This window comes from Pteropus medius, unplaced genomic scaffold (genome assembly GCF_902729225.1).
Source record: "Pteropus medius unplaced genomic scaffold, Ma_sr-lr_union100, whole genome shotgun sequence".
Classification (NCBI taxonomy): domain Eukaryota; kingdom Metazoa; phylum Chordata; class Mammalia; order Chiroptera; family Pteropodidae; genus Pteropus; species Pteropus medius.
Window position 1 is genome coordinate 2,971,976 of NW_024345481.1, and position 16,822 is coordinate 2,988,797.

General features: G+C 39.4%; 1 protein-coding gene across 1 annotated transcript in view; it reads left to right on the forward strand.

The window, feature by feature from the left end:
• ARID1B (AT-rich interaction domain 1B) overlaps positions 1-16,822 on the forward strand; it is a 380,804-nt gene that overhangs the window by 257,621 nt on the left and 106,361 nt on the right. The window contains 1 exon segment of the mRNA XM_039873871.1: positions 11,851-12,094. Within this exon segment, the coding sequence (XP_039729805.1) occupies positions 11,851-12,094 (244 nt within the window).

The window sequence follows — 16,822 nt, forward strand, 5'->3', positions numbered from 1 at the left end:
GCTGTCTTCGAGACGGCTTAAAATGGACTAAAGCGATCATCAGAGAAAACTCGATTCTACGCGTGGGCCTGAGAACACGCTCCAAGCAACAAGATAATTACTGTGAATGTGAGGCCCAGTAATACCATTGCGTGGTGTACAGATGGCTCTGTCGAGAGTTAGCGTGGCTGAGTGTGAAACACGCCGGCCTGCAAGACCTCTCAGGCCCTTACTGATATTGTCATCATCATTATCATCATCATCATTGTCATTGGTGTTGAAAGTTGCTGTCTGAAACCCTGAGTAGGTGTATGACCACTTCCTTCTGAGAAGTCGTGTTTGAAGTAATGTGTTATAAAATGGTTACATGGTCTTAGGAAAAATATTATGTCAAACTGCACTCGAGTGCTGGCACTCGAGGTGTTAAGTGACCAGCTGCCCCTGTGCAAAGACGCAAAGCAGCTCATTTTGAAAACCTCTTATCTAAGTAGTCTGGGAATCATAACTGAAAATTAGAAAAATGAATGTTTTTAAGTTTGACTTTTGGAGGGAGTATTGAATGTGTAGGATTTCATTTTAAAATATAAAATAAGAAACATTTCCATCTGTAATTTAGTCAGGCTAATCATGTCAAACATTTTCTGGATTTTGTACTTTTTTCTAAAGAACTCAGAAGTCTTAAAAATGATTTCTATGAAAATATAAAAATTTCATTTTTTTGTGTATTGAAGCCATTAAGCTATTTCTATTTTAAACAAGATAATTTTAAATTATCTTCAAGTTTTTTAATACTGAAGCAATGAAATAACTTGTTTTTAGATTTTTTTGGCAATATTACAAAGGGAAATATGCCCTCGAAGGATATTGTGATTTGATTGATGCGGCCTTCGTATTTATTTCATCGTTATTCTATTTTCAAGTTATGCTTTAAAACAGGAATGATTTGAAGTCTAATATATAACAGCATAAGGAAACAATATCATCTTATATTTTAAAAGTAATGTCTTCCACAATTTCCATATCATTTGCTTTATTCTTTATATGGATCCATTGATAAGCATGATAACCCTCATTTTACACTGACTGAAAGATCAGGTTGTCTGGTCCACAGCTGACGAATGAGGGCACCAGGCTTCCATCTGGCACTTTCCACAACAGCATCATAGTCTCTGTGGTAACACATTATTTGTGATTCTTAAGTCGTGAGTCATTTAGGGTATTTTTCTTATTCTGCTGTTAGCTATGTTCCAGTACTAGAATATTTGTTATAATGTCGTCGATAGAATTACTGTTGAAAACCTGTGTTCATACACAGTGCAGGCAGTCCTTGTACTCATTAAAGAGCTCATGAATCACCGGTCCAGCTGGGTCACCTGAGAGGTAAGGGGAAAACCCGCCTCCGTCACACAGAATTTCCTTTCTCTTTTGGTTGCTACTGTCTGGGGTTCTGCTTTCAAACCTGATTCCTCCCTCCTGCTCGACTTGGTCCCAGCAGGGCCAGAGGGTCCTTGTCAGTGTCCCGTGGGACTGGGAAAACCAGCGGACAGGATCCCGCCACTGCTTTCTTGCACTGTGACTCCAGTGACGACGTGGTTCGGGCTCTGTCTCGCCTCTGGCTTGTGGTTGTGATGATAAGAGCTCACACTTATGAGACCTCACTGCACTGATCCTTTTACTTATAATTTCTCATTTAATTCTCATAGCAACTCGTGTCAGCAGGTACAAGTATTTCCGCACGGACACATGAGGAAAGTGAGGCACGAAAGGTTTATGTCTCCCATGGTCTGTTGATAAGTGGCCAAGCTGGGGCTTGAATGTAAGTCTTCCTCAGAGTCTGCACTATGGCAGATGTTACCAGTTCATGAAAAGTCACATAGAAGTTCTGTAGTAGATAAATGTGACATGGGTCATGGAGGAAGGAACTTTGCAGCTTGTTCTGGTAGTGTGGATGTCAGGGAAGACCTTACCTGGTAATTAATGGATGGCTCTTGGAGAGACGTAGGGCTTCGTGGAGTGAACAGTGTAAAGGTTCATTTCAGATTAGACCAGGATGCTCAGGCTGTAGGTGCCATGGTAGAACGTTGGCTGTGGGGAAGGTCGTAAGGACCAGGAAGTTCTTCTACTTTCTTTTCCTGTCTCCCTCCGAATCCACAGTGCTGATCTCACTCTCATGATCTCTTCTGATCTTTGCTACAGCTACCGCTCTAGACTTTTTGAATTTACATGACCATGTTTATGGTCCACTCCTCTCTTTTGCTTCTCTCTTGGACTAGTTATATATTACTGCATTGGCATTTTTGTTTATTTTCTGTCAACATTGTTTGTGATATTGGTCTGAATGTTTTTAGTTCTAATTCATTCTATTTCACTGTTGCGTATTATCCCATTTTCTGAATGCATCTCTATATTGCTGGAAAATTAGATTGTCTTCTATTTTTTGCTGTTACAATTCTGAAACAATGCTTCTATGCTTGTATATGTCTCCTATGTACATGTGCCAGACTGTGAAGCTAGGAGTGGACTTTCTGGGTCATGAGATAAATGCACCTTCAGCTTTATGAGATGCTTACAGATTGTTGTCCAAAGTGGCTATACTAAGTTGTTTTACTACTAGCTATGTCTGGAAAAGCATGAAGTGCACATTTTTCTCTCTCCAACGTTTTGTAATTGTGAAGTCAGTCATTATAAAAAGGAACTTAAGTTGAACTCCCCCCCGCCAAAACATACACGAAATAATTGTCTTGACCATATAAAAATGAATGGAGACAGGACAGCTCTTCCTTACAGGAGAATTCTAAATAATCAATGTAGAAGGAATGAAGGAAATAGAAAAATCAACATTTGAACATAAGAGTAATGCTGCAGGCAAGATCCACTAATAAATACTAAAATTAGCAGGCAGAACTTTAAGGAGAAACAGGATATTTGTATAGCTTCATATATTAGTAATTAGTAATATTTACTAATTCCTCTGTGGCTTTAACACTTGGTTTTAGTTTTGACAAATTCGTTTAGGCTCCTCTTCCAGTAGGTGGAGCTTAATTCCCCTCCCTGGATGTGGGCCGGACTCAGTGACTCCTTTCCCATGACTGGTGTAGGGGAAGAGTAACTTGGCTATGGAGAAACCAGGCAGACATCGCCTTCAAGTAGTGATCAAAATTACCGTCACCTCTAATAAGTCATACTGATGTGGTGCCATGCAAAGGACACTGCACCTCTGTGGTATTGTTCCCCCACATCTGTACCCAGCGGAATGATGAGAGAACACCAAACAAACAAATCGAAGGACGGTATACAAAATACCTGACAGATACTCTTCGAATGTGCCAAGGTTGTGGAAAAGAAGGAAATACTTGAGAATTTGTTGCAGAATAGAGAATGAGGAGAGGCAGTGAATAAATGCAACATGGTGTCCTGGGTCAGATCCTAGGACAGGAAAAGACATTACTGAGAAAGCTGGGAAAATATGAGTTGTCTGTAACTGCATTAATAGTGTTGTACCGATGTCATTCACATAGCGTTGTTAAATGTGCCATGGTTATTATGTAAAATATTGATATTAAGGGCAGCTGGGCATAGAAACACTCAGTACCGTCTTTGCCACTTTTAAGTCTAAAGTCATTTCAAAATAAAGTTTTTAAAAATCCAATGAAGGATGTGTATATGTTCATATCATTCATGCGACTGGGGAAAATGTCAAAATAACTTAGTATTCTACAAATGAAACTTCTCTTTATTCTATATAGACTCAGTATAATTTGTGAGTTGTGTGTTTTTCTGTTTTTAGGTTGCTAATTTATTTGCAGTTCTGCTAAGTCTTACTATTTCAAAGTATTTCATTGCTATATACTGAAGAAATAAATGTCTCCTGAGGGTTCATGCCTTTTTGTTTTTAAATTTTATTTTCAGAATTTCTGTGTGCTAAGCATCGTACTTTCTAAAGTAAACAGTAGGGTTCTTTTTTAACCGTGAGAGATGCAAAAGTTGGTACTGATTGCTTTTTTTTAATATAAAGATTTATGATACGTTTTCAGCAATAAAAACTGGTATCAGTAGACAGACTCTAAATCTCACGTATTTACAGATCTTGCTAGTTTGTCAGTTTGCTTTCAGAGCGCATGGGTCATTCACATTCCCAGTTACAGCCTGGAGCTGATACCTGTAAGGCACCAGCTCGTAAGCCCATCTCCCTCCTCCAGCACTTCTTGAGTTGATTTTCTCCTTTATACCTACATGTCTCAGGAGTCATCACCAGTGGTTTCAGAGTAGAATAAATGTGAAAGAATGTGATCTGTTAACAGGAAACGCAGCTCCTAATTAGTGTTGCTTTAAGGGTAAGGTGTATGGCCTTCACCTTATTTTACCTGTTGATCGTGCACATACCTGAAATGAGTAGGACGACTACGTAGACCTATGAAATCATTGCAGTTGTTGAAATCACTGCCAGTTAACCTGGGCTGTAGTTATTTAGGCACTTTTTGTTGTCATTGTTGTTTCTTTAGTGTTAAATTTTATGAAATGCTAAAATATGTAGATTAAAACATTTTACAGATTTATTCTTAAGTAATTTCAGTTATGTTTAAAGTATTCTTTGTTCATAAATTCTTGAAAACATTCTTTTTTCTTTAAAATACTTAACATTTCCTGTTTGGCACCCCTGCATTCTTTTTCCTTCTCTGGCGATATTGAAACTTGCCCTCCAGACTGGCATTGGCTCCCTAGTTAAGTGCAGGCCTGTGTGTCTTGGCCTGGGCGTGCGAGCTGTGTCAGCCTCATCCTCTCATTCACCGTTTCTCGTCCCTCATCTCCTCGCTGTTCCCCAAGTGGCACGCCCTCCCGTGGTTCATCCCGCCTTCGCACGCCGTTCCCTCTGCGTCCTGTCTCTGGCCCGCCACCTGTCAGAGCGCACAGCACACTTCGTTCCTTGTCTGGACGTATTTCAGACAGCAGCCCCTGGGCAGGTGTGGCTGGCTGAAGACAAACTGGTCTGTAATCCACAGCACTTACTAGCTCACCCTTCCATCATAGAATTTCTACTTTTTACTAGAATTTGTCTATCATTGAGATTCCACAAGAGAGAAGGCCATTTAAGTGTACAAGATCGCATATTATAAGCAAACTTAAATATAAAGTATCGTCCACATATAAAAACTGCCTTCTACTTTTATTTTTCCATCTCCTCCCGTTCACCCACCATGGTTCCATCTGCACACCTTAGCTAGGGCGTGCCTGCCTCAGGGTGACAGTATGCATATCTCTCCCTAGAGTATTCAGTATTCTCACTCACTTATACAGCTTTAATTTTCACCAGTAATCTGTAATTTGTATTACGTTCTTTAAAATGCCATTGCTCTTGGAAGAATAAAGGGCCAGCAGTTGTTCACATGCAAGTCCTTTTTAGTGTTTGCAGCACTGACTTGGGGCTTGACCTGAGACCGGGCAGGGCCTTTGCTGCGGCGGACGGTGAAATCAGTCAGCAGTTTGGCCGGTGGGAACAGTGGACAGCCGCGAACGAGGCGCAGTGGTTTCCTCGTGTGAGAAAGTGCAGCTGCATCACTGGTATTTGGGAGGCACTAGCGCGGTGGCAGTCATGGTTGTCGCTGGTCATCATGATCACGGTCATCGCTGTCATCTGGGAGGGGTCCTAGAGGGTAACCCGGAGGGGTAACGTTACTTCCAGACAAATACTAGTCCGAAATTCCACACAGCCAAAAGAAACCCGGGAGTAAATTTCCTTACCAAATTAGCTTTAAGTTCAAGGCTGCCCATACTTTTTAAAGGGTCTGTTTGAGGCTCTTCCTAGCCTACGTGACATCGTGAGACTGTTGCTCATCGTGGAAGAGCAGAGAACCTCCCTGGGCAGAGTTCAAAAACAATAATTTAGGATCCCTCCCCCCCCACCCCCCGAGGCCTGTGCAGTGGAAAAAAGTTTCCTTACATGATGCATATGTCATACTTATATTGTTCACCACTTCTGAGTTTAGAATGGCAGCACATTTCATACTAGGAGATTTAACCCAAGGACCTTTGAGGCTAGCCTTTATTTTAGGTGACGATTTTAAAATTCAAAGGAAATGTAACCATTATAACAATTTTTGCTTACAATAGTATGCTTAACTCTGAATCCTGCTTTTGTAAAGTATCAGTTTGGCTGATTAGCCTATAAATGTCCTCTTAAAATGATAGTTACTCATAATGGAATATTTGCTTGAGAAAGAATGCAAGTGAATCAGGTGAAAGTCATTTCCCAAAGAAGTGGTTCTTGGCTACCTCTTAAAATCAGTTTTGACTCATTAATTTTCCTTGTTATCCTGGCTTTGGATATGAGATTCTCATTTTAGGAGCTTCTGACTATTTTTAAATTAACACCAGACATGTTTTTTTTCAGTTGACCTCATACATCTAAAGGCTGTGCCTTACATATATTGTCACATATAATGAAGAGATATTTATTTGCACATGTTTAAATAGAAAGTAAGAGATATATATAAACATATAAAGCATCTTGAAGATGTTTTAAGGCCTAAAAGTTAGTGCTTTGAAAGATTTTCTTCCTGGATTCCATGTTTCTGTGCTTTTGCTTTTTTTCATGTAGACAGGAAGTCTAAGCTTTTAACTCATTTGCTGTCTAGACAAATGAAAGCAGCAGGGACTTTTGTGAGTGTCTTGAAATACACTGCTTATGACACATAGGTCTGTGCTGAAAAGAAGCCTACAAACATCATGGAAATGAAACAGTCAATGTGAGCTTTTTCCTTTTGCATGTATATGTCAATCAAATTATTGGCTCGATTCTAATACCAGTTTTAAGGTGTGTTAGTATCACATGTTCAAAATGGTAGTTCTAAAATAGGTTGGAAGGTATGAAAGGATTTTACAGTGTGTTTCTAAAGAGTTAAGCATCTAATGAGGCTGGATGCTTGGCCTTCAGGATGTTAATTAGAAACGGCTGAGAATTCATTGCTAAATTTTAATAGCAAAGTCAGTAGTTTTCAGTAGAGCCTTTGTGGTAAATATTTAGAGATATTTGCATGTGCTGGCTTTGCATACTGTTTGCAGCTATGTTTTACTGTAGAACTTATGAAGTCAGTGACATTCGCCAGCGACCAGTCTGTCCTCTCTTCAGCACCGCACCTGGCAGAAGGCGTTGCTGACTTAACGTTAGGGTCTACTCGGAGAAAGAAAAGGAAAGACCAAATTCCTGAATTTCATAATTAACATTCTAAAAAGGAGAAGAGAACTATTTCTGTTTTGAGATGACTGAGAGACTTTTCTAAAGACCATTGAACTGGCATTTTAGCCTGTGCCTGAAACCCATGGGATGTCACAGTGAGAAATCATTAACTGTATCCTATTAAAATCCTTAAACAAGAGACCTGAACTAGTCTCATTGATTGAAATATCTGCTCTGTTTCTAATTCTGTGTTTGTCCTCACTCTCTCTCGGGGCACTTCTGAGGACGAGATGCCCAAATGTGCGCGATGCTTTGCAGTTCTTTTTCGGTAACTGATCTGATACCACCAACTAATTGTATTGAGAACCATAGCTTAGAGTGTTTTCAAGTTGATTTGCTTTTTGAAAAACCCACTTATTTAATTAAGCAAGGGAGTAAAATTTTCTAACTTATTCCCAGTTCTTTAGGACAGTAAGACATCCCCAGCAGTGACTGATTTTATCGTTTAATAAATTAACTTATTAGATAAATTGAATACTTTCAAAACCAAAGGTGTCTTTTAAGGTAGTAAGTCATAATATATTAATGTAAATATTTTTAGAGAGGATCATATACAATATGTAGACATGAGACAATATTTATCCTTGATGTTTGTCTATTTTTTATATATGTTGAGCTCTAAAAATTCTTCCTATGCTCACTCCTTCGTGGTGACATGTTCCCATATACATTCCTCTGTCACTGCCCTTCCCCACCCTGTCCCATCGTACTGAGTCTGTGTTAATTCATAAGTGTTTCTCTTGTCAGGGTCTGACAGGAGTATTATTGCTCCCCGGTGGCATTTCTTTCTAAGCACGGTGAAATCTCTTGTTCTTGTCACTTGGGTTAGAATGAAAATTTTACATGGTCAGAGGGTGGACGGACAAAGTCTTTGCAGGGAACTTTCATTTAAATTAAGTTTTAAAGTAAAACAACCTTGTTTTTAAAGCACTGATTTTCCAAAAATAAATGAACCATTGATAGAAGTTATATATTATTTTTGTTATGCCGGAAAAAATTCAGTATTCTGAGTGATGTCCAATACTGAAACCTCACTTAATAGCAAGATTTTACCAAATCCAATTGTCATGGCAAAATACTGAGTTAATACGTGTGAGCCCGTGAAGTCATTCCCTTCATAAAGAGGAAGGATGTAAGCAGTGCTGTGGGGCAGGGGTCCCCAGCCCCCTGAGAGAGTGCTCCCTGCAGCTACCTTACCTGCCAGCCTTCCAGCAAGACAGATGGGAGCTCTGTAGCTTGAAGGTACCTTGGTTAGAATGAGATGCCGTAAGGCCTCTCTGTTCTTTACAGGCATCGCAGATCTGATGGTACTTACAAAAGAAGAATAGAGTTGGTGCCCTGCTGACTAAATTGTCCTCTGGAGGAGTATTAGTTACACAGCTTCTTTGTTAACTAGGCTGAATGTTTAAACCACTGTCGAACTTCCTTTATTAACACATTTTCAGATAGCTATTCATATGGATACCCTAGTATCTGCAGGGCGGGAATATTTCTCTAATTTACATGTAAAAGTTATATGTGTATAACAGTAATATAGAAATTATGTCTTTTTATTACTCTTCTGTTACACTGAGACCTAGTCAGCACTAAAATTTTGAAGACATGTGAACACTGAGAAAGCCACCGTTTTTATATTTTTCTCTTGATACTTCCTTGATCAGCTTGTTGAACAACAGAAATGTTTGTCCTGCCTTTGCAACTCGATTGAAGTTTTAACACCCATCTGTGTCATTTTTTCAACTATAACAGAATTTTAAGGGAGGACAACGAAGGAATTTAAAGCTCAAGCAGAGAATTTTAACAATTTCAAAGTAACAGTTTGGTTTTTTTATGAAGAAAGACTTGTATAAAATTATTTAATTTTAATAATTAATGGTTTTTTTAGGAATTTAATCTATGAAGTCTTTTCTATGTTTAATTCCATTGGCAGTATACTAGAAGATGATATTTTATTATGTAGTTATTGACCATTTTTTTCCCTCTAAAGAGGCATGAAAAACATATTTCCTCCCAACTGATTTTTTGTCTGATCGACCTTCTATTTACTGGTGATACACTTTTGTTGAGTCTTAGTGCGACTCTACTCTCTACATGGCTGTGTTCCAGTAGAATGTATGGATACCAAAATTTGAATTTCAGATTGTTTTTCATACATCACAAAATCTTTTCCTCCCTCCCTCCCTTGCTGTCATTTGAAAACGTTTGGCTTGTGGGTGGAGCAAGCCAGGTAGGGTCTAATTTCAGTCTGCAGGCCACAGCCTGAAATGCCCTGCTGCAGAGAGCCATACAGGTGTTTCCCTCTGTACTTTATGCACTGGTCACATGTGGTTAGGGATGGTGTGTGTGGGGGCAAGTACATCAGGAATAATTCAGGACCCCACCACTCTGCCACGCCCTCCCACTCACCCAGCTCCGAGGCTGTGCACACTGAGGAGCCAGCATTCAGCTTGCGATGGAAGGGACATCGTTTGTGTGCGTGTGTACACGTCTGTTAGCTTGAGTTTTGCTTTGAGGAACTCATAGCTGCCTTGACTGCTGAAGTGTAAAGACTCTCCACATTACATATAGTGTGTTAATTGCTTAATAACCCTCTTCTGTGTATACCTAGCTTCACAAATTTTGCTCAGTTCCAAAGTCTCAATCCAGCTATTCTAGTCATCACGTTAAATACAGTGTTTTACCAGCTGAATATGTGCAACATCATGCATGTCGTGTGTCTGAGTAGAAATGTTTACATATTTTTTCTCTGAATTCTGAAGATGTGATTCAGTTTCCTCCCTCCCTTACATTTTATTTTGGAAATTTAATAATAACCTTTTCTAAGTCGATATTTTCAGTCTACCCTGTTACTGTTATGTTTGTTATTTATAATTATGCTCAGTTATATGGCATTGAAGATTACTCTCTATTTTACTCAGATGTTCTTTTTCTTAGTGCAAGAAAATTTTGTTTTTCTAAAACATTCATCTTTTTGTGAAATTTTCATCAACTCTTCTTTAGAATGTATTTTTTAATCATTGGCAATTTGCATGTTTAAAAAGAGAGAAGCTAATTATGTAGCAGATGATAATAGATAAACTTTCCAGGAGACTAGAATCTTAATCCTGAGCTTGCTTTGGGACATTTTGGGGTACTCTGTAACCAGCTCTGCTTTGCCTGTCCCCTTTTGTACTTCCTGGTCTAGATTCAATCTTCCAGTCCTAAGCATCTTCCTCTACTAGTTTTCAAAGCCCTAGTTTTAAAAGTTCTGGTAGTAAGCAGTGAGGCAAAATTAAACATTTTAATGAGTGAGTGGAGGGTATCACTTTGGATCGAAGATGCTTTGTGGACCATAGTGTTTCTGATCCCATTCTGCACTATTTAATCTGAGATTATCAGGACAAATATCTTTCATACTACAGCTCAGCCTTTAGGTCTCATTCAATCCCTGCCTCTCGGCCTGTCCCGGATTCCCAGCCTCAGTGACCTAGGAGGCGTCGCAGCAGGCCGGCACTGGTTACCGAGTACCCACTGGTGCTGGCCCTGTGCTGCGCCCTGGCACCACAGGGGTGCGGACGCCAAAACAGGTCTCAGTCCTCCTCTCATTCTGTTGAGCGTGGGGGAAGCAGTTTTCTTCTTCCTTTCCTCATCCTTTCTCCATCATCTTTAGCAGGTTGATCTGTCCTCAGTATTATAGGCTTCAACAATAGCTGTCTCTTAGAGATTTCAGTTTTTGTACCTGTCAAATGGGGATTTTAATAACGGCCTTAGAAGGTGATATGATCAAATCAGATGGTATCAAAAATTGTTTGTTTAGCTTTAAATTGTTAGAGAAGTTAGGTATGACATTATGATTGCTCTTATATTAGAATAGCCTAGTTTGAAATTCATACAGCCCTCCATCGATGACTTCTAAATAAAAGGATCCAAAGCCTGAAGTTTTCAGTTTTGGAAGTGATCATTTACAAATTAGGCATGCTTCTTCTATCTGACTTATTTTGCTTAGCGTGATATTCTCAACCACAGGAAAAATCAAGAACTATATGATTTCACTCATATGTGGGATATAAAACAGAAAGCAACGAACGGATAAAGAAAGACTTTTAAACACAGACAACAAACAGTATGGTGGTTACCGGGGGGATGGAGGAAGGTACAAGAGGATAGAGGGGGTCAAATACATGGTGACAGAGGTGAACACACAGTGCAGTACACAAAATGTGTTATAGAATTGTGCACTTGAAACCTATATAATCTCACTAACCAATGTCACCCCAATAAATTTAGGAAAATTTAAAAATATATAAGAATCAGGCATTCCATTCAAATGGTAAGTCACTACCTACACTGCTGTTTCCTATGCCTCTTGGAATTGTCTGTTGGACTGGGGGCCGACAGCTTAAATCAAAGCTGTAGGATGGTTTTACAGAGCACAACTTTACTCACTTGTTAGGGATAGATCAGATCTTACGGGTTCTATTTATGAGAGACCTCATTAAAGTTCTCTGATAACAAGTGGTCATGCTCTGAATTTTGGGTGTTAATCCGGAAAAACTTCATTGCTGAATGTGATGTTGTTAGGACTTTCAAATAGTCTTTTGATCAGGTATTGGTCCAAATATGTGTTGCCCTATAAATACATGCTGTCTCTTTCTCAGGACCTGTCTGGCTCCATTGATGACCTCCCCACGGGAACAGAAGCAACTTTGAGCTCAGCGGTCAGCGCATCCGGGTCCACGAGCAGCCAAGGGGATCAGAGCAACCCGGCACAGTCCCCTTTCTCGCCACACGCGTCCCCGCATCTGTCCAGCATCCCGGGGGGCCCATCACCTTCTCCTGTCGGCTCTCCTGTCGGAAGCAACCAGTCACGATCTGGCCCAATTTCTCCTGCAAGTATTCCAGGTATTCACTTTCTTAATAATTATAATCTTACTTTGTAGTAAAGACAGATCTAGTGTTCATTAATAGCAACATACATTCCATTACCTTTTTTTATTACAAACTCTAGTGATGGAACCATGTATTAGGAGTATAATTTTATAAATTAACACCAAAGCATAGGAGAGTCTCCATTCCTAAAAATACTCTACTAATGCACATAAACACTCAGTTAATGAAATCACCAATCACTCATACGTCTTCAGTTTGCACATTTACCTTAACTTACATCAGAAAGTGATTTTCCCTTAGCATACGTTTTGTGATGATTCTGTTAAATAAGGTCCTCTGTTAAATGCCTCTAAGGTGAGATTGTTGACTAGTATTTGCCTTAGTTTTTATGGTTCTGTTTAATTTATACGATGGCAGTCGTTTTCTAAAGTAGTTGTAGTGTTTATACTTATTAGTGTCTTAATTTGCCTGCACAAATTCAAGGCCTTGTTGCTAATACAAACATTACCTTCTGATTTTGATACAAGAAGTTTATGTTCCAGTTAACTCTGTTTCAGTAGTCATACTTCTGTAACTTCTGCTTCCTTTATTGTATGTTTGGGGTTATTTATTTGTTTACTTGTCCGTTTCCTCATCCTCATCCAACTTTCTTAGATCGAACTTTATCCATTCAGACCCACCAAGCAACTAACTTTCTTTTATCAGCAAACTAGATGTAATTTTTTCTGTGTAAATTTTGCTGACATGACATAGGCAGTTGCCAAATAGCACTTTTTAATAACCTATCAGAATTGATGTTGAATTGCTGAAAACTTTTCTGATAGTTAATTCTTTTATCTTGAAACCACAGATGGTAGTTTAACCTCTTTTTTTTTAACCATTTCACACCTTTAATATTTTAAAAAATGTTTATTACAGAACATTTTATATGCACGTAAATATAGACATATATAAGCATATGTTACATGCTAATTATGAAATGACTATCAAATGACTACCCAGAGCTCACAGTCCTGTCTTTAAGTATTATAGTATTAACAGTGGTATTGCATCTACCTGTGTTTTCCTATATTGTCTTTAGTCCTATACCTCTTCCGTGCCTCAAATATTCTCTGAATAATTTTTTAATCATTACTTTTGGTTTTGTGGGGCTTTTAAAAAAATTTTATTACAAACATTCATAGAGGTAAATCATAGTTCTATTTATTTTTGAGCTTTATATAAATGTATCACATTTAGAATGACTTTATAATTTATCATCCAAGCTGAGACACTGTTGAGCATGTAAGGGTTGTTGTTAATAATCACAGTAGGACCATAGGCATAAACTAGGAAGTTTCTGGACAAATCAGGGGACGTGGTCACCCCAGTCATGTTGTATGTGGTCTTCTACAATTGCTTTCTTGTCTAAATGTTATGTTTCTTAAATTCATCCATATATTGGATACAGCTATAATTCTTACGCATTTCGATTAAGGCTTTTGGGGAAGGCTTTTAAACAACAAAAGTGTATTTCTCACAGTTTTGGAGGCCGAGTCCATGATCAGGCCACTGTCAAATTCAGCGTCTGGTGAAAGCCCACTTCCTGGTCCAGAGAGAGCCATCCTCTTGCCGTGTCATCACATGGTGGAAGAGGCGAGGGATTTCTCTGGGGTCCCTTTTATAAGAGCACTAATCCCCATTCATCAGGCGCCATCCTCATGACCTCACCACCTCCCAAAGGCCCATCTCCGACATTTAGTATTTGGTGATTAGGCATTTTGACATTACCATTCTTCCCCGTAGTAATTATAATAAAACTTGGATTTACCTGCTTTTAACATTTATAAAGCTATGACTACTCTGTATTTCAGAATTTCTAAGGCAGTTTTTGGTATCGAGATGGTTTTTGAGCTATCATCTACCTAAGCATTGGAAAGTTACATGTAAAATATTGTATTTGTCAAAGAAGAACTCACTCCTTTCTGAATTGGATCAAATGAATTTAATCACCTAAATTAAAACTTTTCTGAGGTATACAGATTGTAGTTTTTCTGAGGTATAAAGATTGTCGTTTTTCATTTAAAATCCCTGACATGGTTAGTTCACAATCTGATGATTTTCGTACATTTGTTTATCATTCCAGACGGGGATTTTGAAACTTTTATTTCACTGTTTGGATTTTGACATGATGTAGAACACATAACCCCACTAAAGAGTTCACTTTGTACACCCGCTGTCACACATTATAGAGGTGGCTGCTCAGCAGATGGAACTGGTCTAGAGTCCGATGCTCAGTTATGTTTCGTGCAGAGTAGGAGCTGGTCAGTGGATCATGCTCCCCATGACCTATAAGCGCTGTCACAAATGAAGCCTGTCCTTCACAGTAACTACCGGGGTGGGCCTGACTGACTTCTCTCTGCTAACTTCTTGGGAAAGTGAGTTTTTCATAGGAAGCGTTTAGCTTTCTTAGAAATGCTGTTAAAGCATGTTTGTCTTTTAAACTTGTGTCAGAAATGCTGACTGCCTAGGGCCCACATTTTCGTTTCGCCATTCCAAGTCAGCTCTATGTGGTGCTTGGTAAAGCCATTCAGTGAAATTTAGTGCAGGGAAGAAATTACATAGTAACAGTCTCCTTTTTTGGAGGCATGCTATTCAAGTAAATTCATAAGTGTTTTTGTGGAGTGTAAAGATATATACTAATAGAATTATATAAAACATGGCAAATAAAACATTTTTTAATGTTAGTGTTCTAAGAGGAATAACTTCTTAGAAAATCTAAGAAACAGTTTGAGCATTTGTTCACTTTTCTCCCAAGTGGAATTACAAATGGCATTTGAACTGGATGGACAGTGATAATCATTTGATCTCACCTCCTCACTTTATAGCCACTTACCTGCACTGTAATGTTGGACAGGCCTATAAGCCTCTCTGAGCCTCAGTCTCTGCGTCTGTAAAAATAATAACCACATCTCATAGGGTTACTATAAAGATTACATGTGTTAATACACATACAGCAGGCACATGGTAACATTCAGTGCATGTTAATTGTCTGTCATTGTGATTAGAGTTATTGTTATCCAAACTGAGACCTAGAGACCTGTCCATGGTAGTTACCGTCCAGAACAGTGGGGTCTTCTGATTCTTCACCCGTGGTGTTCTTGTGCTGTTCTGAGGGCCTGTAGTCGTCCCCCCTTATCCACGGGGGATGTGTGGGTTACAGATAGCAGATACCACGCCCTGTATCCACTGTGTTTTTTCCTGTACAGACACATCTTTTCACTTAGAGGAAGTGCTTCCGGCTTCCCTTTGACATGTGAATTGCCAGCATCGCCACTCCTGTACTTTGGGGCCATTATTAAGTGAAATAATGGTGACTCGAACACAAGCACTATGATACTGGGACTGTTGATCTGATACCTGGCTACTAAGTGACTCATGAGTGGGAAGCATCTGCAGCGTGGAGACACTAGGACGAGGGACGTTTCACTTCCGGGTGGGACGGAGCGTGAGATTTCGGCACACTGCTTGGAGCGACACAGTTTAAAACTTACAAATTTTTTACTTATAGAATTTTCTATTTAATATTTTCAAACCGCAGTTGACCACGAGGAACTGAAACCGCACAAAGCGAAACCCCGGGTAAGGGGGCTGCTGTGTGTAGTTTCCAGTGGTGGTTCGCTGTGTTGACCGAGATCATTCGGTAGCTCCACTGGAGCTAGCATTAAAAGCATCCTATGTTTTCACAACTCGAATCTGTTTTTCTTAGGTTGGAAAAAAAGATAGGTTAGCAGATGCTCTTCTTAGAGGTTGAGTTCTGAGAAGGTTAAGAAGAGACCAGAAAACAAGAGGAAGACAAATCTAAATCTTTGCTTCACTCAGATCTCGGGCAGGTTGATTTCTGTGTAATGTGATAGGCAGGCAGGCGAGCATAAAATTTAATAATAGATGCAGTTCAAAATCCTGGGTTATTTCTTACCCTTTTTACATCTGTTGAGACAACATCACCAAGATCAATACCATCCTCTCAGTGGCCACCCTGGGCTGCCACCTGCAGTTGAGCAAGGACATGGGCCCGAGGCTGCTCTGCTGGGGACAGGGACGCCCTTTTTTAAACCACGCAAAGGAACCACAGAGCTACGAGTTCCCTTGTCCCGGACCTCTTGGTAGTCATCGTCCATGGTTTGAGGCCCCCTACTACCTATTTCTCCTCTCCATTCCTACAGATAAGCCCAGGAACATTCACACACAATCATCAGAATGTTTTTAATAGGCGCTCATCAAAAATTGTCTATGGCGTTAAGGGGATTTGTTAAAAATCATGCAGGTTTTTGTTAAAAAAAATTCAGTCTTCTGTTTCCCTCCACCTAGCCTATATGTCCTTTTTTTAAAAAATTATTTGTGTGAACTCGCTCCTAGGTAATAAAACCACACTTTAGAGATGATCATAAAATTAATTTTTTAAAATTTAACTGAATGCAAAGACACCTTTCCTTAGAGAGTAATGAGGCCCGTTTAGTAGTCGCACCTTCTCCTTTATTCATCTCTAGTCCTTATGTTTAAATTGTGTTAAGCTGTACATTAGACCCTAAAATACTTTACAGTTTACCTTCATTGGCTTGAGTCTATACCAATGCAATGAAAATGTCAGAGAGAGAGCGCATCGCTCCACCCACGGGAAGTCAGGCACCCAGACCGCTGCTTCGGGAACATGTCTGGAAGTTCTCTTTGTTTTTCTGCACGCTACAGCCTTTTGCTTCT